The 24,043-nt window shown below is 32.7% G+C and overlaps 2 protein-coding genes across 3 annotated transcripts in view; one reads left to right on the forward strand and one right to left on the reverse strand.

Moving 5' to 3' along the window:
• Positions 1 to 24,043, forward strand: part of LOC140449818 (dynein axonemal heavy chain 1-like) — a 1,063,244-nt gene that overhangs the window by 797,624 nt on the left and 241,577 nt on the right. The gene's annotated exons all lie outside the window — the stretch shown is intronic.
• Positions 8,762 to 24,043, reverse strand: part of LOC140449820 (uncharacterized) — a 35,820-nt gene continuing 20,538 nt past the window's right edge. Inside the window, exons 5-6 of the mRNA XM_072543177.1 lie at positions 14,986 to 15,053; positions 8,762 to 8,860 (exon numbers count right to left, since the gene is read on the reverse strand). Of these exons, the coding sequence (XP_072399278.1) occupies positions 8,843 to 8,860; positions 14,986 to 15,053 (86 nt within the window). The 3' untranslated portion in view covers positions 8,762 to 8,842. The remainder of the gene's footprint in view (positions 8,861 to 14,985; positions 15,054 to 24,043) is intronic.

Genomic DNA, 24,043 nt, shown 5'->3' on the forward strand with positions numbered 1-24,043 from the left:
TATAAATGAAGACAACGATAGCTCAGCAGAAATCAAAATAAGAATAGAAAAAGCCAGATCCATATTCACTAAAATGAAGAGAGTGTTCTGCGGAAGAGATTTGAGCCTTGAAATGAAACTTCGCCTGATGAGATGTTACGTACTTTCTGTGCTGTTCTACGGAATGGAGTCATGGACGTTGAAGAAGATTGATACCAAAAAATTAGAGGCATTTGAACTGTGGATGTATCGCAGAATCCTGAGAATATCATGGACCGAGAGAGTCACAAATGTCGAGGTCTTGAGAAGAATGAATAAAGAAAAGGAAGTCATATTTACGATCAAAAAACGAAAACTGCAATACTTGGGACACATTACAAGAGGCGAAAGATATGAACTGCTTCGAATAATTATGCAAGGGAAAATAGCAGGAAAAAGGTCCATAGGAAGAAGACGAAACTCCTGGCTAAAGAATCTACGGGAATGGTATAGCTGTAGCAGCAACGAATTGTTTCGGTCAGCAGTTTCGAAAATACGTATAGCCCTGATGATCGCCAACCTTCGGAACGAAGATGGCACTTGAAGAAGAAGAAGAATGAACTTTTAAAATACTTTCGCTCGGAGGAATCCCCGTAGTCGTTAAAGGTCAACTGTCGTAAAACAACTGTTTTGTAAGAAAACAAAAGTTTTGAATTTTCTGAATAACTAATTGTTTATTAATCTCCTCTCTCTTAATAATCAGCTGGGCCTTTTCCAAATTTTTCTTTTTTATTTGAACACTACGCTCCGCAACACCACTACTTTTAGGGTGATACGGAGGTGTGTTCACTAGTTTTATTCCATTTACTTGACAAAATGCCTCAAATTCACTGAAATTATAGTAAATATATCTCTTAATTTTAATCTAGTCTCTGATGCATCTGTGCCATTTGACATTAATTTGTCATCTAACCATTTTGATTTCTAATCAATTAAAATTAGAAATGTATGTACGTCTAATTAAGTTCTTTTATTATTTGAAGAGGAATTAACGTTATGTAAAAGTCCGCGATCTATGCGAGAAGTCTTTATTATATAAAATACACTGTAATGATGTTATTTACATGTACACAAAAATACGGATAATTGTCTACAACCTGCGAATTAAAATATCGAAGGGCTACTCAGTTCGGGCGACTTAAGCTTATTGTTTAAGTGGTTTCTTGCAGTGGCGCAACTAATGAATTAAACTATGCTAAATACTTATATTAAGAAATATTCCTACATGTATATTATTTAAATTTAAAGAAGAAATCTATATACACTCTGTAAAAGTATAGTGCTGATGGCCACGGACATAAGTCCTTGTTTGAATTTGTGAAATTTTGACATTGTTGACATACATTACAACACGATATAAATTTTTCAATATGTTCATTTACATTTGGCTACCGAAAATATGAACGTTTTCTACTTAACAACTCTATTTCCTAATAGAGTGCAATTTTGTTACATTGAGAATTCGTTTCTACGTTTAAAGTATGGTTTTAAGGATTTATCACTTACTACCCCGGACCAACCCGACAAAATAATAGTATATTACTTTATGAGGCGGAGAAGCATGACTTTTCTTGACGCGCCCGATATTACGCGCCGAACGAAGTGAGGCGCGTAATAGAGAGCAAGTCAAGAAAAGTCGCTTCTTTGCCGAATAAAGTATACTATTTTTTCTTCAAACGTAGCAATTTTCAACCATAAATAGTACAATTCATACGCTATTTTTACTCGAAATTAACTGTGACCACTATCAAAGTCGTCTAGATGTTAGAAATTAAAATAATTAAGTCATCAGTGGGATTTGCGTCTCCCTGGTTACAGTTGTTTGACAGTTGTTTGCAATTATTAAAGACAGCTTATTGTTGTTGCAACCACAAGCGCAAATTTAGTGCGAAAATCGAAAACCTAAACGAAATTGAGTCCGCGGCTAATGATGCAGTAGCACGTTTGGGGCCCTCCAAGTCCGGAATAAAGTATCGGTTAGCGTACAAGCACTTCCAAGAGTGGTGCGATACAAGAGGAGTACGGCGAGTTACCGAAGACGTTTTACTGGCATATTTTAATATAATGGAAAATGAAAATAAATGGAAATCTTCTACAATGTGGTCACGATACTCTATGATAAAATCCGAGTTAGTTATTAGAAAAAATGTGGATATAAGCAAATTTTTAAAGTTACGTGCTTTTCTGGAAAAAACAAGCGAAGCATATACTGCAAAGAAGTCTAAAGTTTTCACTAAAGACGAGTTTGATAAATTTTTGTATGAAGCGCCAGATAAGTTGTATTTAGGATTAAAGGTAAAAAAAATTATAAAAATATTTCAGATTGTTTTGTTAATTGGGGTTACCGGCGCCTGTCGATGCGACAAAATGGTAAAAATGAAGACTGTGGACATTGAGGATAAAAAGAAAATGTAATAATTCTCAAAATCCCAAACAGTAAAACACGACAAATTAAATCTTTTACGATAATTGGTCAAAACTACATTAAACTGTATAAAAAGTATGCATCACTGCGGCCTGAAAATTTCACAGAAAACCGATTTTTTATCAAGTACCAAAATGGAAAGTGTTACCGAAGCGTCATGGGAATACATTCGATCAGCGCAGTAGCCCAAAAAGTAGCTAGTTATTTAAATTTAAACGATGCAAGCGCATACACGGGTCACTCTTTACGACGAACTTCAGCAACACTTTTAATTAATGGAGGCGGAAATCTAGAATGCCTCAAACGACATGGGGGCTGGAAATCAAGCACGGTTGCCGAAGGATATATAGAGGATTCAATAAGAAATAAGAACGATAATGCTCAAAAAATTTTAAACCCTCATGATTCGCCAACATCGGGAATGATTGCTGAAAGTTGTTCTAGACCATCAGTATCATCAACAATTACCAATGCGTATCAAGAGTCGGGAACATTTTTGCACGGTTTCAATTTTGAAAATGCCTCATTAACTAATCGTACTTTTAATATTACTATAAATAAAAATGTTTATTTGTTGTTAATGACATTTGTATTATTGCTTTGTGACATGTTTTATATTGTTGCCATGACAACATTTTTCCCTCCGCCGTAAAGAAATGGGAAAAAAAAAACTGCTGCCGGCGGAAACATCAAACTTTGACAGGATCAAGTTAGATAAGTAATGTCATCATTATTTGACGTTTGAAGAAAAAATCTTTTTTCAGTTCAGTCTGAACTCTTTTTAACTCCTTAAATCTTTTTGAACTTGGTAGTCTCGGTGCTAATAAGTCTTTTAAGATACAATACACTTCTCCACTAATTAGACTTATCAATAATGGAACTTCCTTGTCTTCTTTCACTACATTACATAAAACAACTGCTCAAGTCTCTCTAGATAAGACGTAAGATCACTTTTAGCAGGATCGAATGGTTCAATGGCCCCAATTAATGATATTTTTCGACTTTTACATGGATTCTTTCTGTTGTCGCCAGATATGTTGTGTATTTAATAAAGCACGGAGTAACAAGACATAACTATTTATTTAATTTTAAAACGGTTACATATAATTCAATTAATCATAACAGCTTGGACATTCGGAGCTGCTCATCGACATGACATAACCTCACCCAAATCTGTCTAATTTTTCCGAAGTGTCTACTGTTCCGATGCAGAATTAATACATAACAGTAAAAGAGTATACAAAAGGTACCCCTCTTTAAGATAGGCAAATACCCTCACCGCCAGAATTCAATTCTTTTATTTTTTTACATTCTATATAATTAAAAAATAGGGCTCAGTGCAATTTTGGGCCGCCAACCCCGTCCTTCTCTTGTCTATAAAAAATAGATTGATTTCATCTGAATGAAATATAATTGATTTCATCTTACTTAAAAAATAACAAAAAATTGACGTTTTTTGGTGGTAGAGGATGGGGGCAAGGAGATGGTGAGCTACAATTGCATCGAGCCGTATTTTTTATTTAGATAGAACGTAAAAAAAATTAATTTCTGCGAGTGAGAGTATTTTGCCGATCTTAACGGGGATATCATTTTCTAATACACTGAAAAACTATAAGTCATACTGTTTATTTGATAATGAAAAAAAACAAAAAAAAAACCTTAATGTCAATATTACATATTCAGAATATTTGCCGCAGACGTCATAACATCCCAATCTTAAATAAAAATGTCTTCTACCGTTATATAACATCTTAGGCGTAGCCGATCTAATTGCAGGCGTTATTCTTTTTTTTAAGTTGTAGCATTTTCGTTTCATTCCATATATAATGGAAAACACCGAAAAATATTCTTAATCTTTTTGCGTCTCTGAGATTGATAATATAAACATTTCCGAGTCTGTTTATAATAATTATAAGTGCTCTTTTGATTGATCTTTGCTCCGCCCAGATATTTGCGCACGAAATAAACAGGAAGATATCCGCTTTCGATGGACCGGCTGCCAGAGCAGTCGATTTCGTCATCGGAAATTCATCAGTGTAGCAGTCAAAAATAACAGCTTACGGTCTGAACGTGAAAACATCATTTTTTGAGAGTTTTAAAAACCGTCAAGTTTTCATTTAATTTCATGAGTTTTGATCAAAAAAAAGGTGATTTAATCTCGAAAGGCTATGTGGCAGTCTTTGTAAAGTGAGATAATCACCGGTTTAATGCTGTATTCCGTGTCAAGGGATCTAATAACAGCGTTTCTAAGCGCTAAGTGGGCCTACATTGTTTTGAGTGAAGAATAAGTAGCCGAGTTTTAAATAATCATATAGTTATCATCCAGAATAAACTAAAGTCGAGTTTGATGTTTGACCTCTTCCAAGATTTGTCCAGCTTTCATTTTGGGTCTCCAATGGGTCGAATTTTATGTGGAACATTGTTTTTTGTATTCAAATCTAAGGTAAAAAATTTTTTTTTATAATTTTAAAAGAAATAATTAGCCAGTGAAGCTATTCGTTTTGTCAATTCTTTCTAAATAAACATTTATCTTTAATATACTAAGATTTGCTCTCACTTCAGTTAAAATGTTAATAAATAAATATAAGTTTTATGAATCAACCATATAAGATCCAAGGTCATATTTTAGTGTTTTTTTAACCTTGAGAATTAATTAGAAATTCAGAAAAGTTTGGTATTTCGTTTCGACATATGACAGTCAGTCATCCTTTTCTATCATTTGGTACATAACCATAATTTTAAAGTCTGTTTTGAGAAGATTCAATGTAACATTTGTTAATGAACATAGTTTTAATTCTGTTTTGTTAAACTCAATGTACTTACTTACTTACTTCGTGACGTTACAACCCTTCGTGGGTTTTAGCCGACTCGACAACATGCCTCCACTGTTTTCTGTCTTGAGAAACCTCCATCCAATTCTCCATGTCCATAGTGCATAGGTCTCCTGCTATATTATCTCGCCACCGGAGACGAGGGCGTCCGCGTGGTCTCCTTCCAGTTGGGACTTCCTCCCACACCAGTCTTACTGTTCGTTCGTCAGAATGTCTTCTGAAGTGTCCTGCCTATTGGAGTCTTTTGGACTTTATTTCTTTTATGATGTTGGCATCCGGGTAAAGTTCTTCCAGCTCTTTGTTAGTTCTTATTCTATATTGTTCTGATGCTTCGTCCAGCACAGGGCCAAAGATCTTCCTTAAGATTTTTCTTTCCCAAACACATAGTCTCTCTTTATCGTCCATGTTTCGCTTCCATACATCACAACAGGTCGTATGATTGTTTTATAGACCTTTATCTTCGTACGTCTTGTTAGTTGTTTCGATTTTATAAGGTTTTGGAGGGCAAAATGACATCTGTTCCAGGCCTGGATCCTGTTGTTTATTTCTTGTGATCTGTTATTGTCTTCAGTTATTGTTGTTCCAAGGTAGTTGAATTCTCTAACGCGCTTAAAGTTAAAGTCAACCATGTTGATGTTCTGACCAATTCTGTCTCTGCTTTGGTTATTGCGGCTCATATACATATATTTCGTCTTGTTTTCGTTGATTTGGAGCCCCATCTTCTCTGCTTCCTTCTCGAACCTCACGAAAGTCTCCTTCATCCTTGATCGTGTGTTTCCTATTAGATCCATATCGTCTGCAAATGCCAGTAGTAAGTTTGGTCTTTCTCGGTGAAATACCGTATTCGGTTTTTCGATTCTTGGACTTCTGATTATGTGTTTCAGAGCTAAGTTGAAGAGTTGTGGTGAAAGTGCATCTCCCTGTTTTAGTCCATTGTTTATTTCAAATGTCTCCGAGTATTGTTATCCAACTCTCACCTTGCATCGTAACGGTTCCATACACATCCGTATCAACCTGACTAGTTATTTTGGAAAGTCAAGTTCCTGCATCGCTGTCCACAGTCTGCCCCTGCATACTCTATCAAATGCTTGTTTAAAATCTATGAACATCTGATGAAGCTCACGATCAAACTCCCAGCATTTTTTAATTATCTGTTTTATTGTGAATATCTGATCCATGGTAGAGCGGCCCGGTCTAAATCCGCATTGATAATCTCCAACGATTGTTTCTGTGTATGTTTTGGTTCTTTCTAGCAGGATATTTGAATGGATTTTGTAGGTGGTGTTTAGGAGTGTTATTCCCCCGTAGTTAGTACATTGCTTTTTATTTCCTTTTTTGTGTATTGGTACAATAACTTCATCTGGCATTGTTTCTTCTTGCCAAATGTCTTGAATTAGCTTGTATATAGAACTGTACAACGCTTCTCCTCCATGTTTTAAGCACTTTGCGGGTATACCATCGCTACCTGGTGTCTTATTATTTTTAAGTTTTTTAATTGCCTGTATTAATATAATAATAATAATAACTCAATGTACGGTTTGTTAATAAATTTGGATATTTTTATTTGTAATAACTGTTTATGTGAAATAAAAATAAATATGTAATTTTTCTTTAAACCGGGAGTTTAAAATTAATTCTTTTAAAAAGATATTCACCCTTGGAATTTTAAATGAAAGAAAAGCATTTCATTCCAATCAACAAGAGGATTTTTTTAACCGGCGTCCTTTTTCAAATAGTTTAGGAATCTTCTTGTATAGTGTTGCCCAGGACATCTCTGTAAGTATTTTTTGATTAATTTTTTATAGTTAGTCCTCATAGTCTTCCCCAAATAAAGTAATTCCCATCCACGACTTAGTCTCCAACCAAAATACGAGTAGCCGTTCGCACACGTTTCAATTTATTTGCTTACTCTACCTCCAAGCCCAGTAGTTATTCAGTCCCCCTTTTAGCCTCATATAGGCAAATTATACTTGTTACAAAGTTAGCTAAGTCGAGGGGTTTAGTTTTGTATATAATATTATAATAAATACGAAGAAGTCCAATGGAGTCAGATCAGGAGATCGTGCTGGCCATTCCATTGATCCTCGCCTCTTTATCCAACGATTTGGAATTTCCGTGGTTCCTTTTGGTGTTCTGCCTTAAATTGTATTATCTAGACCTCTTCTCGGCAGTCTGTCATCATCTTTCCTCACCACATGACTAGCCCAAACTCTTTTATTGACTTGTGTTGCATTGTCATGTTTCAACAAGTGAAAACATTATAAGTAATGGTCTTGTGAGTTTAACAATAGATACAAATATAATAGAATAGAATTTAGCATGTTTTACAGTAAGTCTACAAATTAATTAGTAAGGACAATGTATTTTAAAGAAGAATTTTTAATTATTTTTTTGTCCAGTAGCGCTTAATTACAAAAGTTAATCATTTCTGCCTATGAATCTGGAACAACTTGTTTAATTAAGGAATATTGTCAAATACTACAGAGTAACACACATAATCATAGTTCTTCTAGAAATAATAAATAGTATTTGTTAAAGTCATAACATATCATCAATAATCCCTTATTATTTTGTTACAATTATTAATAAAACACGAAATTTATTTTCGATATATCTCAGCTCAAATAAAACAAGTTTTTTGTCTCGTTGTTTCTTTTGGTATCCAAACACACTTGAATATTATTTTACTGCAAATTCTTCTCTTTTTTATATAAAAGATTATCATTTTTACGACAACAATTGTTTTTTGCTCGTACCAACCGATTAGCTAATTCGTTACAAAAAATAAGTTGTTTGTCTACCTAGAACCGGGTCGACAATATTTATTTGTTCTCGGAACTCGTAATAGGGGCAATAAATCTTTTAGTTTTGTTGTTTTTATCGTTATGCAGTTTCTTCGTAAATGTATAGAAAAAGTGGCTTTTTAGAACTGACCGTTTGAAACATTTAGTTCGTTAAAACCGTTAAAATTTGGCGGTTCTTGTCTCTATAAAAGGTTGAATGACAGCGGCATTTACAGACTTCGTACCAATACTTCTTTCGGACAGTAGCTACACACCAGACTCCTCTCTCAGACTTCTTTCTTGATCATTAAGTGAAAAAGTCATTCCACACTTCTCTCCTGGTTCTCACTTGCACTCACACTTTGTTCTCATATCTGACAGTAGATACATCTCAAGATTTGTGTAAAAATACACGCGCTCTACGTAAACTTTCAATCACATAGCAGAATCATAAATAGTTTAGTATCAGTTAAATACTTTCGTAAACAACTATCCTTTGTAACTAAAGTGCAACATAAAATAGAGTGCTCTTAAATTAATCAAGCATTAATAGTACTACTTCGACTTAGAAATTGTTTCGACAAAGGATTATTTCATTCAAGTTTACATACTTAGCCAGTTCCGTCTGGTCTGCTTCTTCTGTTGTAGAAAGGAGACAATTCACAACAGTAATGTTGTAGGATGAAATAAAACCAAAGGTAAAATATATTTTAAACATATATTTAAAAAATCTTGTATTCTTATATTTGGAAGTACACTTTGTGTTCATTTTTTCATGTGTGGTCTCAAAAGAAGACAAAGTTCTGAAATAAAAAAAAATGGTTTATGATATGTAGTAAACAAAAATATTTCAAATAAAAAATAGATCATTAATAAATAGAAAAATTCAAATTCAGGCTTATTTGTATGTCACAGTTATGGAAAATTGCACACTTCTGATGAGCCCTACCCAGCGAAGCTACGATGGACATTTGAACAATGCTATATTTCTTATATAATGGCATAGAGAGGTCTTAGACGATGGCATTAAACGCCACTTAATCTACTTAATCTCATCTAAATTGGCATCGCCCTAAATGTGACAATTATATTTGTTGACGTACCGATTCTTTTAAAAATGAGCCTCATCCAATTTGGCTTGATACAATTTCTTATTTAAAGGCCCGTTTTTACACTACGTCTTAATGTACGTTTTGTGTGTCATATAAAACGGACGATAAAATGTACGTTTTGTCCAGTGTATACACACTACGTTTTTCCTTCCGTTTTCTACCTCATTTCTAATTCAGAGTCTTGAGTTGTGTGAAGTTTGTTTAGTGTTTTTTTTTTATTATGGAGGAAACACGGCTGCTTTCTTTTATTTTTTTCAACTATAAAGATACTACGACTAAGGAAAAAGGGGATGAAGCGAGAAAAGACAAGATGGTCAAGAGAGTCAAGACTCACAGCAACTCTCAGATATCTTACAACAGGACGCAGCGTCAAGGACTTGGAGTTCACAATCATAATGTCCAAACCAGCGTTAAGCCAAATAATTCCTGAAACCTGTAATGTAATCTACTTAGTTTTAAAACATAACTACTTAAAAACTTTTATACAATTCAATAAATTTCCCGAGAAAATCGTTGGTGCATTGCCTCAAATCTGACATTATTAGGCTTTTTTTGGGAAAAATGAAACGAACTGCAGTGGAACTAGTCGTCAAATAAATCAAGATCGGACGACTTGTCTGAACATGTATTTTCACGTAACGTTTTATCCTATCAGTTCTCGCAAAACTATGCTTCTCCCATCATTTCTACGATCTGACCTTAAGGCCGGTTTTCACGCTACGTCTTATTGTACGTTTTGTTGGATAGGACAAATCCTATACAATAAAACGTGGCACGTAAACAGCAAAACGTACGTCTTGTCGAATCGAAATGAAATCCAAGGTCAGATCGTAGAAATGATGGGGGAAGCATAGTTTTGCGAGAACTGATAGGATAAAACGTTACGTGAAAATACATGTTCAGACAAGCCGTCCGATCTTGACTTATTTGACGACTAGTTCCACTGCAGTTCGTTTTATTTTTCCCAGAAAAAGCCTAATAATGTCAGATTTGCGGCAATGCACCCACGATTTTCTCGGGGAATTTATTAAATTGTATAAAAGTTTTTAAGTAGTTATGTTTTGAAACCAAGTAGATTGCATTACAGGTTTCAGGAATTATTTGGCTTAACGCTGGTTTGGATATTATGATTGTGAACTCCAAGTCCTTGATGCTGCGTCCTGTTGTAAGATATCTGAGAGTTGCTGTGAGTCTTTCATGGGGTGTAATGGCTTTTCTCATGAGGTGTCTTATTTCAATATGTATGGTGTTACCAACTCTAGCAGTTGACAATAGGCTGAGGTGTCCATTCGCAAATAATTGCGCCAGTCATCTGGTTCGCTTCTTTTAGTAACGAGACGTGAGAATACTGGCTTCTTTTTAGAAGCCCACTCTCTTGACCATCTTATCTTTTCCCTCTTCATCCCTTTTTTCCTCAGTCGTAGTATCTTTATAGTTGAAAAAATAAAAGAAAGCAGCCGTGTTTCCTCCATAATAAAAAAACACTAAACAAACTTCACACAACTCAAGACTCTGAATTAGAAATGAGGTAGAAAACGGAAGGAAAAAGGTAGTGTGTATACACTGGACAAAACGTAAATTTTGTCGTACGTTTTATATGACCCACAAAACATACATTAAGACCTAGTGTGAAAACGGGCCTTTAGATTTCATTTTGATTCGACAAGACGTACGTTTTGCTGTTTACATGCCACGTTTTATTGTATAGGATTTGTCCTATCCAACAAAACGTACAATAAGACGTAGCGTGAAAACCGGCCTTAACACAACAGACTAACCTATAGTAACCTTATTTCTAAATCAAATCACCCTTAATAGGACTGTTGTAACTGGTATATTCGTAGCACTAGTTTTGGTAGATTGTCCTAAATGTATTATTTCAAGACAAAACTTCGATCATTTAAACACAAAATAGTTAAAATTAAAAAATATTGTTTTTACTTTAACCATAAAAAGGTTCCAAAAATTGTTACCAGATAACAGCACATTATTGTTTTTGTGTAAATTTAAACATTTTTGTTTTTAACTTTTTTAATATTTTTTTTTTTAAATTTTGGTTTATTGCTAATTTTTTTATTAACAGTTTTATTTTAGACAACCACGGTCATTCATTCTATCGGCGTCGATTGTCGAATGATTGAACGGTTGAACTATCTTAACGAAAATGAAAACAAGCGATTGTAAGGTCGACAGCACATTGATTCTTCCATAATCCAAAACAGATTCATTGTAATGTGGAACTTTTCAATTAAGTGAGATCCATCAAATTACTCTGCAAATTTGTTACAAAAGGTAGCAATATGGCGGTTTTTGCGATCAAAATCCAAATATAAAGTATGATATCACGCACTATCAAGTTGATCGATATAGGAGCCACAATGGGCTCAATGGGATTTGTTATACATTTAGCGATGCATCTGGAGACAGTCAACGAGTTTATTTAACTCTTTCATTGCTAAAGGGACTCATTTGCATGAAATTACTAAATTCTCTAAAATATTCTGTTAAATTACATTTAGAACGCTTGGTCGAAAAAATTTTAACGTAAGAAGCAAAGCCAAACGGTTCTTTATAATCAAATATGCATTTGTGCATTTTAGTAATAATTTTTGTTATATTTACTAACCATGTAATTTGCAGTTTTTGCTGGTGAATATTAGTGTGCCGGTATCATTCCAATTGATTTCAACTGTCAAAGGTGTAGTATGTCCAGCATTTAGTGCTGCATGTCTTTCTTTCTTTCTTTCTCCCCTTCCTTTTACCCTAATAGGGTGTCGGATTTGGGCTAGCTATTTTAATTTCCATTTACCCACCTCTTTCATTCTTTTCTGTTTCCTGCCATTATTTTCAATTCCTCGAGTGATTTTTGTTTAAGTTTTCCCGCCTCTACTACTTGCTGTATCCATTTTTTTCTTGGTCTACCTCTTTTTCTTTTTCCGATGTTTTTTGCTTCATAAATTTTTCTTGTTATTCTATTGGATTGCATCCTCATCAGATGCCCATACCAGTTCATTTGTCTCTTTGCTATTTTGTTCATTATCGGTTCCTGGTTGGCGATTCTCCTAATAGTCTCGTTGCTTAATCTATCCCTTTTTGTCTTTCCAACTATCCTTCTTAGATGTCCCATCTCCATTGCGTTTATCCTGCTCTTATGTTTTTCCAGAATTGTCCAGTTTTCACTTGCATAGAGCACAGTCGGTATCACTATTGTGTTATATATTTTTATTCTTGTTTCTCGTGCAAGTTCTCTTTTTCCCAATATTGGGGCTAACGCATAATATAACTTGTTTGATTTCTTTGCTCTATTTGTTATTTCCCAGTCTATTTTTCCATCGTTAGTTATTATACTTCCCAGGTATTCGTAAGTTGTTACTATTTCCAATTCTGAGTTTTTACATTTTATCTTTATTTGATTATCTTCCTTATCTCCTTTGCCGCTGATTATCATTATCTTACTTTTTTCCTCGTTTATCTCCATTTTAAGTTCTTCTATTTGTTCTACCCATATATCCAATAGTTTCTGCATTTTATTCTCGGAATCTGCTATTAGTACTATGTCGTCTGCATACATTAAGGACTCTATTGTTACCGGTTGTAATCTACGGTAACCTATTATTGTCTGTAGTTGATTAGTTCTGACTTTAGTGTTTCTTATTAATTCGTTCATTAATATTATGAATAGCAAAGGGCTGAGACTATCTCCTTGTTTAATAAATCTCTTCCAATTAAATGCTTCCGATCTTTCCCCTGTTATTTGTACCCTTCCTTTTACCTCTTTGTAAGTACTTTCTATAATTTTTATCAATGCATTAGGTACGTTTATTTTCCTCAAGCATTTCCCTATAATATGTCTTTCTATCGTGTCAAATGCTGCTCTTAGGTCTATGAATGCTAATACTAGTTTTTTCCCCATATCTATGCTTCTTTCTATTAGGTTTCTAATGATATATATGTTGTCATTTGTCTGTCTTCCCGGTCTAAATGCCATTTGTTCTTCTCCCTTTTAAAGCACACCGATGACAGACATATTGCCCTATAGTTGTCGCAGTTTACATGTTCTCCTTTTTTGTATATTGGCACGATGATATTGTTCTGCCAGTCTTTAGGGATTGTTTGTTTTTCCCACGCCTCTTTATATATTTTCCATAGCCAATTTATTCCTTCTTCTCCCATGTATTTTACCATTTCCGGTTCAATTTCATCATCTCCACCTGCCTTGCCTATTTTTATATTTGATAATCCTTCTATTACTTCTTCTCTACTTATTTGCTCTGGCTCTGTGTTTTCTTCGCCTTCATTGATTATATTGTCTTCCTTTATAACTTCGCTATCAAATTTTTTCTCATAATAATCTTTCCATACTCTAGCTATTTGTTCTGGGCTTATTTGTATTTGGTTTGAAGTATCTCTTACTGCGTTTATTTCCTTTCGTTTTCCCTGCCTTATGTGTCGTATTGTCGTCCAAAAGTTTCTATTATTTGTTATATATTTTTCCTGAAGTTCTTCTCCAAATTCTTTCCATGTTTTTGCTTTTGCTTGTGTGACTGTGTTTTTTGCCAATCGTCTCTGCCAAGTGCAATTTTTGCTGGTGAATATTAGTGTGCCGGTATCATTCCAATTGATTTCAACTGTCAAAGGTGTAGTATGTCCAGCATTTAGTGCTGCATGTCAACAGATTAATTTGCTTGAAAACGATAATCATTGGTACATGACAATCAATGAAGCATTTGTTTTTTCCACCGAATCCACGTGAGCTGTAGAACAAGTACATGCATGACATGTCAGATTAAATTTTTAATCGAATTCGTGTCAGTTCAAGGATTCCCAATCTAGAGCTACATGAGAAGATACACAACCAGGCTTTGCTTTTAAGAAAATTGGTTGTGAGGTTGGAGTGAATTGGACAACGCTTTTGATCGAAAATTGAAACGCTAAACGATTATTCTGCTAAAGAGTTTTCCAAAAAATTGCTGGCTATCGGTAATGGCTGTATTCCCACCAACGAATGGAATGGTTTGATTTCGGTTCTCATTTCGAGAATACCGATGGTACCAACTGATATGCTATTTTCATTTAAAGATGGCAAGGCCAATGACTGTGTGTAAACTAAATATAGAAAATAATTGTTTCTTCCATCGTCAATTATACGTAGTAAGTTGACGTTTCGGCAAACCATCGACTTTGTTCATTCTCACGCCTTGCATGTCTCACGAAAAGTCTAGTATATCATAAGCTCCTACAATAAAAATAATCATCACAAGTGAAATTCTTTCAGCTAATGGCCACGTTTTGCCACGTGAGTATTTTTTCTTCTTCTTCAGATGCAAATCCACTAATGGATGTTAGCGATCACATTTTCCATTAATTCTCTATTTCTTGCAATATTTATCAGAGATTGTATGTCGTTAATCCCTGTCCATTGCCTTATGTTTCGGAGCCAGAACATTTTCTTGCGTCCCATTCCTCTCTTGCCTTCAATTTTACCCTCGATTATAGGTTGGAGGAACTGGTATTTTTCATTTCGCATGATGTGACCTAGATACACCGTTTTCCTTTTCTTGATGGTTTCGAAAAGTTGGCGTTCTTGGTTTATTACTTTAAGGACATCTATATTTGTGATTTTCGCTGTCCATGGTATTTTTAGGATACAGCAATAGAGCCACATTTAGTGTAGCACTTAGTAAACCTTAGTCTCAGTTGAAGATAGAATTCTGAACAAGTCAGTACCTTCTTGAATTTTACGAAAGTAGTATTTCTTAGTTGATATGAAATTAGCCAGGTCAGATTAATTTATAAAAATGACATTGAAAACTTACGTCAGGGCTTCTGTTGTAATTACATTGGATCATTCCAAAGATCTTATCAGCAAAGGACATTTTGTTTCCTGAAAATTAATAATAATCGTTAGTAAACGTTGCTAATCTTTGACCGTGTTATAAAAGCGCGTTATCAGATATATTTTGCTTTTGATAAGGACACGAGTTGTTGTTTGTTAAAAAAATTTTCAGATTTATAAAAGATTTTACGTTTCATCGAAAACAAAAATTTTTTTTATATAGTAAAAAATCACCCTCTACAATAATAAGTATAGTTAATAAACATACATAATTGCTTTGAAAGAATAAAAAGGAAATTAAATCAGTGGTAATCGTTTTATTTGGTGCAAATGTACAACTTCGGATGTTGCGTTAACTCGCCCCCGGGATTAAAATTACCAATTTGGTTAATTTCGTACCTAAAGAAACGTACATAAATTCACAAGGAAAATGTAATGCCTGTAGTTGGCTGTATACCATTAATCATAAATTTTTTTTGAGAAACCTTTAAATAATGCTACCAAGGTCCGGGTTTCAGTTTGGTAGAGGTGCCTTGGTCGGGGTTCGACAGTGTAAGAATACAATAGATTTTCGAGTGAGTTCAACAAAAAGAAGATCAAAAGCGAACAAAAGAGACGGATGGTGTTTTGTAAGGACATGATGGAAGACACTAATCGTGACGAAGGTTTCATAAAAAAAATTTGTTTACAGATGAGTCTTCTTTTTCTTTAGCTAGCCGTCACAATCCATCTGTTACCATAGGGTATTCTACAAAAAAATAGTCACATCAGTGTTCGGTATAAAACATAATACCGTCAAAAAGTCAACGTCTGAGCTGGTATTTTAGGTAACAACGTAATTGGCCGTTTTTTCATTGTGGGCACTGTGTGTCGTAAACACCTAGATCTCCTTAGAAAGCACATAATTCCAGCAGTTCGAGCATTACGTATTACTGTGGATAAAATTTTGTTGCAGCAAGACGGCTGTTTTGCTCACAATGCACAAGAGGTGCTAAATTTGCTAAACATTACGTTTCTAGATAGAGTAATTAGTACAAACGCTACCATAAAAATGCTACCTCGTTCTCCTAATCTGGCACCCTTTGACTTTTTCGTATGAGATTATAATGAAGTAACAAATTTACTGACATGAGCATTAACGTGCTGGAAATTTAGATGAATTACTTTAAAAAATCATTCAGACCTTTTAAAGCATAACACTCAAAACGTTGTCGAACACCCGAAGGCAATTATACAATAGATTGGGCTACTCCTTGGCTTTGGAAAATGGTAGACTTTTTGAAAAATTAATTTAAAATAGTTTTAGTTAAAAGTATAAAATTGATATGATTCGGAATAAATTGTTTGCAACTTTTAGATTCTCCATATCTCTCTTTACATCGTTTTAGCATCGTCTATTTTGCCTTGCAATTCTCAGAAGGCACAGATTAAAGCAAAAATCTGAATTTTGGTTTCGTCAATAGAAATCTTCGGATTGTTTCTTTCGCGATTTATTATCAGATGTCGCTATATCGTCTATACGGAAGCCATTTTGTTGTTGCTTCTTTCGACGGAAAAGATTTATTTTCTCTTTCAGAGCGACTGTGAATATCCGCCTCTGATGATCCCTATTAGGTTGAAATACGTATAAGCTGATACGCAAATACACTGTAGTGAAATCAAATCTCAACTGTCTTTCTTTTAAATTGTTTTAATTTATGCCATTTAGAATTTATTGTGTTGTTATTACTAAAATATGAACCTGCTTTAAAAACTAATATTCATATTCAAAAATGTTCCTAATATTAGTATAGCTAAATATAATACCATGAACAGCAAACAACTATTTTCAAAAATCAAAGACCCAGTACCAACCTTATATAAAAAAAGTAATGTCGTTTATGAAATACCGTGTTTAGGATGTCAAAATAGCTATATTGGTCAAACATCACAATGGCTAAAATAACGCATCACACAACATAAAAGTGATTGCCGCTTGAGAAAAAATACTTGCGCAGTGGTTGAGCACTATGAAAACACTGGTCATATGCTAGACTATAACAAAGCTCACATTTTGGCACAGACTGATAACTACAAAAGTAGATTATTTCTTGAAATGTTTTACATTAACAAAAATAAAAACACTTTAAATTATAAAACGGACACTGGACAGTTAAGTAACATATATTGTAACATATTGAACAAAATTTATAAATATTCCAAATAGCCAACATTCATCTTAATAACAACTAACCTTAATACTTCATCAAATAAATATTATTCTTCTAACTTTTCTTTTATTGTTATTTTTATTTTTACATTTGAAATAATTTTAATTTTTTATCGTATAGCTGTAACGAACGTGCTTAAGACAATTTAATCTTGACATTCAATATTTCAAATACTTCAATGTCAGTTTTTATTTGCGAAATCTTTTAAATTCTGTGAGTGTTTTAAAATGTATTTGTACGCCATTTTTTGTAATGTTCAAATTGTTTTTAGTTTACTCCTGAGGAAGCTTTTAAATAAATGGCGAAATATTGAGTAATTTAGAAAAAAGAAAGATTTTTATTACAGACCACTTTACCCGATAATTTGAACGTATTTATAAATTATTTTTTGGTCGAAATAATCACTTTTAATATATATATATATATATATATATATATATATATATATATATATATATATATATATATATATATATATATATTGATTTATAGTTTATTTATAATTTGAAAATATATATATATATATATATATATATATATATATTATATAATTTTTTGTTTAGTATAGACCGTATATTATTTAAAATAATTTTCTTAGGTATATGTCAGGTTTAATCGGTCTGGAATTAAAACAATTCTATTTTCTAGTCACTTAATTAGGCGAGCGGTTTACCCCTCAAAAGACGCTTAGAAACAGAATATACCGACTAAAATTCTTTATGCATTTCTAATGCACCAAACCTTTTTTATTCGATTCTATATATTTTTCCAAGATAAAATGTATTTTTTTAAAATTTTTACAAGTGGGCCGGCAATTGTTATTAACAAATAACTTATACAAAAAAGCAATTTCACCGAATTGCGTCGGAATCAATTTTTTAGGTATATCTCATCAAAATAAACACTTTTTCTCTCTTGATAATTTTTCGAAAAATGCTTCCTTTTCGAGTTATTTGAATTTTTTTGTTGAAAAAATGCCTCAATTAGTGATTTTTCGGATTTTTTTTCTAAAAAACTACTAAATGAATTGCAATTCTACAAATAGCTTTATAATATTTAATACTTTAATACTTAATAATATTAATAATATTAAGTATAACTTATTAAAAAAAAAGATATTTCTAATTATTTTTATATAGACATATTATAATTAAAACAATTAAAATTAATTTTTTAAAATGCTATAATAATGTAATTTTATTTTAATATACGTGGTGACTATATTATTGAATGTTTTATTACAGTGAAATACATTAAGCAATATATAATTAATTTTCATTGAAAAATATAATAAAATTAAAATATAATATTAATTATACATCGTTTTCATTGTCAATAATTTTAAAATTTTCGTCAACAGCAACAGGATTTCCATCTAATAGCTGATTTCATTGTCTTCAATAGAGTCGTCTTTAACATTTTTACAATTCTCTGGTGTACATGCACATACTGCGCAGCATTCTAAATTATAGGAAATACAATTGCAATTTTTCGTAGAACATTTTCCGGTATATGAGCAGAAATACTTTTGTAACATATCTAAACTAGTTTCGCCTTCAAAATAATTAAAATCGAAACAATTATTTTCCATTGTCCAACCATGGGTTAATGGATCAAGAGATGGAATAATATTGTTTTTTGCTTGAATCCATTCATTTATTTGCCACTTTGCTCTTAAGTAATGTTGTAATAATGCTGGTTTCGAAGGTGGTAATTTTTCATTAGATGCATTTTTTTTAATGCAATATTATATCTTAATTCATTTATGGATTCATGATATTTTTTAAACTTATTTTGAGGGTCATACAGTTTAGAAAAAAATAGAGTCAAAACTGTAAGTCCTTCATCTAAAGGTAAAGTAGGCAAATTTCTTAATTTTTCCAATTGACTATCAGTTAATTTCTGCAAAGCTTTATAAGCCTTCTTTTTTCCCATATCATAAAATGAACTTGTGGTATCACAACCTGTTATAGAATGCATTATTAGGATACTGTTGCATATTATTTTTCCAATTTCTTTTGCAATTTGATGTACAGGTATATATCGAGAACGATCTACATTTTTACAATATTTCCTGTGTGAAACCATAAAAGTGGTTCACTTGTGAAATCATGATAATGAGATAAAAGTAAAATAAATATATCTGTGTCTGGAGATTTAACAATAATTTGATTTTTTTATCCAAATGCTGCTGTTGTAATTTAAAAGCGTGAAAAATAACCCTAGTATCTGCTTCTAATCACATATCTATCTATCTATCTATCTATCACATATGCTTTACTTTGAGGTTCGAAAGCACCAGAAATAATCAACTTTTTATTGCTTTCTATTGGTAAATGAATATTTTTTTTAATATATTTTCCAATGAATTCAACTAAATTCGATTTACTATAACACGCTTAGCGGGATATTCTCGAAAGGCATATTCGAAATATTTGGGTCCACGTTTTTAGAGAGATAGAAAGCATTTATCCTTGTCAAAATATTCTAACTTATACTCGGCGGTTCAAAGATTATAAAGCTATTTGTAAAATTGCAATTCATTCAGTAGTTTTTTAGAAAAAAAAAAAATCCCAAAAATTACTAATTAAGGCATTTTTTCAACAAAAAAATGCAAATAACTCGAAAAGGAAGCATTTTTCGAAAAATTATCAAGAGAGAAAAAGTGTTTATTTTGATGAGATACACCTAAAAAAATTGATTTCGGAACAATTCGGTGAAATTGTTTTTTTGTATAAGTTATTTGTTAATAACAATTGCCGGCCCACTTGTAAAAATTTTAAAAAAATACATTTCATCTTTGAAAAATATATAGAATCGAATAAAAAAGGTTTGGTGCATTAGAAATGCAAAAAGAATTTTAGTCGGTTAATGCTCTGCTTATAGGGGTAAACCGCTCGCCTAAATACTTCGCCAACTAATTGTTGGCTTCATCAAAAGTGCTCTACAAATTTATTAAAACAAAGAGATAAGCAACATAACGATAAAATTACATAAATATTTACTTACAGATATAGAACTATTCACAAAAAAAGACATGACAAACATTTGTTTGAAACTTTCACAATTAGACTGACAATTTTCAAAATAAGTTAATATACACATAAAACAACAAAAAGTGGCGAATGGATTTAGTGTCCGCAGTCATATAAACACAAACAAACAACAAACAAGAACAAAAAGTGTATAGTGGACTAGATGAGTTTCTTTAAATTTCTATATATAAAAAATAAGGTAGCAGGTATATCGTACATTAATATTGACTTAAATGAATTGAAGAATATTGCTGTAGATGCTGCTTAGCTGATTCGTATCTGCTTTATAATTTATTATATTTTTTGTTTTAGTGATATAACACATTTCCAGAAACAGCCTGTTTTTATAATTAGTTGCTGTTTGTAGGATTTCGACATTGGTATAGTCAAATTTGTGACCTGTATTGATGGAGTGTTCGATAACAGCGCATGTGTTTTTACCTTTATGGCAGTCACTTTTGTGCTGGGTAATACGTTGTTTTAGCCATTGGCTTGTCTGTCCAATATATACTTTGAATACATTCTATATCTTAAATACGTTTAACGACGAACAAATTTTAGTTCTTATGCTAAAAAATTGTGAAAAATAGAATGCTTACTTAATGTTAGGTAAACAAGGTTATTTTACCCTAAACTAAAATCTTATATACTAAAAGGCTAAGCCCTTTTCTTGTGCGCAATACTCCTCCTAAACGGTGATAGATAGAATATTTTTTTCGAATAATTAAACAGATTGTTGAGTATATTCGTCCTAAGGTTTAAAATTTAAAAAATTCGAACCGGTTTAAAAATGGCGGCCATAAAATGAATTTTTCCTATAGTAAAGTATAGGAATTTTACAGGTTTCATTCTTCAAAATTTAAAGTCCTAATTTTCAATGTATTTTTAAAATATGCCCGCGTCTACTTTTTTCTTATACTTACTGATTGAATTCAGAATTATGAAACCGGAAGTATTTACTTCCGGTAAGATATCCCAGCCTAACCTAACCTAACCCAAACTAAACTAACCAAATTGAAAACAAAAAAACCAACTTCGAATTTCAAGTACAAAATATTTATTAATTCATTTAAGTTTAAAAATTAAAGTCAATCAAAGTTAGTTCAATGCAATTTATATATAATAATACAATAAATAATAATATATATTTTTAATATATAATAATATTTTCAATACAATAATAGTATGTTACTTGATGAGGCGGAGAAGCATGACTTTTCTTGACGCGCCCGATATTACTGGCCGAACGAAGTGAGGCGCGTAATAGAGGGCAAGTCAAGAAAAGTCGCTTCTTTGCCGAATAAAGTATACTATTTTTTCTCCAAACGTAGCAATTTTCAACCACAAATAGTACAATTCGTACGCTATTTTTACTCTAAATTAACTGTGATAACTATCAAAGTCGTCTAGATGTTAGAAATTAAAATAATTAAGTCGTCGGTGGGATTTGCGTCTCCATGGTTACAGTTGTTTGACAGTTGTTTGCAATTATTAAATACAGCTTATTGTTGTTGCAACCGCAAGCGCAAATTTAGTGCGAAAATGGAAAACCTAAACGAAATTGAGTCCGCGGCTAATGATGCAGTAGCACGTTTGGGGCCCTTCAAGTCCGGAATAAAGTATCGGTTAGCGTACAAGCACTTTCAAGAGTGGTGCGATACAAGAGGAGTACGGCAAGTTACCGAAGACGTTTAACTGGCATATTTTAATATAATGGAAAATGAAAATAAATGGAAATCTTCTACTATGTGGTCACGATACTCTATGATAAAATCCGAGTTAGTTATTAGAAAAAATGTGGATACAAGCAAAATTTTTAAAGTTACGTGCATTTCTGACAAAAAAACAAGCGAAGGATATACTGCAAAGAAGTCTAAAGTTTTCACTAAAGACGAGTTTGATAAATTTTTGTTTGAAGCGCCAGATAAGTTGTATTTAGGATTAAAGGTAAAAAAAATTATATTGCAAAGCATGTAGTATACTCTACTAAATTATATAAATATTTCAGATTGTTTTGTTAATTGGGGTTACCGGCTCCTGTCGATGCGACGAAATGGTAAAAATGAAGACTGTGGACATTGAGGATAAAGAAAATGTAATAATTATCAAAATCCCCGACAGTAAAACACGACAAATTAGATCTTTTACGATAATTGGTCAAAACTACATTAAACTGTATAAAAAGTATGCATCACTGCGGCCTTAAAATTTCACAGAAAACCGATTTTTTATTAAGTACCAAAATGGAAAGTGTTACCGAAGCGTCATGGAAATACATTCGATCAGCGCAGTAGCCCAAAAAGTAGCTAGTTATTTAAATTTAAACGATTCAAGCGCATACACAGGTCACTCTTTACGACGAACTTCAGCAACACTTTTAATTGATGGAGGCGGAAATCTAGAATGCCTCAAACGACATGGGGGCTGGAAATCAAGCACGGTTGCCGAAGGATATATAGAGGATTCAATAAGAATTAAGAACGATAATGCTCAAAAAATTTTAAAGTCTCATGATTCGCCAACATCGGGAATGATTGCTGAAAGTTGTTCTCGACCATCAGTATCATCAACAATTACCAATGCGTATCAAGAGTCGGGAACATTTTTGCACGGTTTCAATTTTGAAAATGCCTCATTAACTAATTGTACTTTTAATATTACTATTAATAAAAATTATGTTTAACTGTTGATAATGACGTTTGTATTGTTGCTTTGTGACATGTTTCATATTGTTGCCATGACAACATTTTTCCCTCCGCCGTAAAGAAATGGGAAAAAAACTGCTGCCGGCGGAGACATCAAACTTTGACAAGATCAAGTTAGATAAGTAATGTCATTATTATTTGACGTTTGAAGAAAAAATATATTTTATTTATTTTTAACCTAGATATATAACAATATATAGACTCCGCTAGCGCGGAGCATCATACTGTTTTCTGTATTTTTTAAATTTAAATAATATTTAAATATAAATTTAGTTAGTTAGTTAGTTAGAGTTCTCAAACCGACTTCTTTTTCTTAAACGTGGCATTTTACAATCTAAAATATGCAAAAAAAAATCTTCTACTTCCGGTTTTACTTCCGTTTTTTATTTAAGAGGGGCGGAGTCATATTATTTCCGTTTCCTAATGTAAATCTTGCTGAAAATCCTAAAAAACTACTGTATCGATTTTCAATTTAAAAAAACTGGCGTCGATACAGTTTTTTTTTAGGATTTTTGGAACATTTACACCAGGCGACGGAAACGATGGATCGTTAGACTCTGCCCCTCTTAAATATCAGCAAAAATTACATCAAAACTCGATGTCGAGTTGGTCCGCTAGTGTTAATTTAAATTGCATAAACAACTCTTTTTAACTGAAACAAGTGAATGATCAGTAACGAGTATTCCCCCTCTATCTCTTATTATGCTTGCATCCTTTTCAGCATGCTTGCAAGTAAATTGTTGACATATATTTGAGAAATGAAATTGCATTCCATTCATCCTGTGCAGCAAGCCGAAGCTGCTCTATCGTATTTGTTACGGGATTTCTTTGTCGTATACAACGGTTTAGCATGTGATCGAGCGTTATCGTGCATTAACATGAATCTGCCATATCCAATGTATGCAAAATATGATCTTGCAGGATGTTTTGAACGTAAGAGTCACAAGTTGTTGGGAGTGTGTCCCTCCCAACTAATACCTCCCCAAAGCATTACGCCTTAAGTAAATGATATTACGTAAATTACTTACCAAGTTGAACTGACTCATTCGAGAACTTGTACACAACACACTTACAGAAGTAAACTTTTA

The sequence above is a fragment of the Diabrotica undecimpunctata genome, chromosome 9, assembly GCF_040954645.1.
Source record: "Diabrotica undecimpunctata isolate CICGRU chromosome 9, icDiaUnde3, whole genome shotgun sequence".
NCBI classification, from domain to species: Eukaryota; Metazoa; Arthropoda; class Insecta; order Coleoptera; family Chrysomelidae; genus Diabrotica; species Diabrotica undecimpunctata.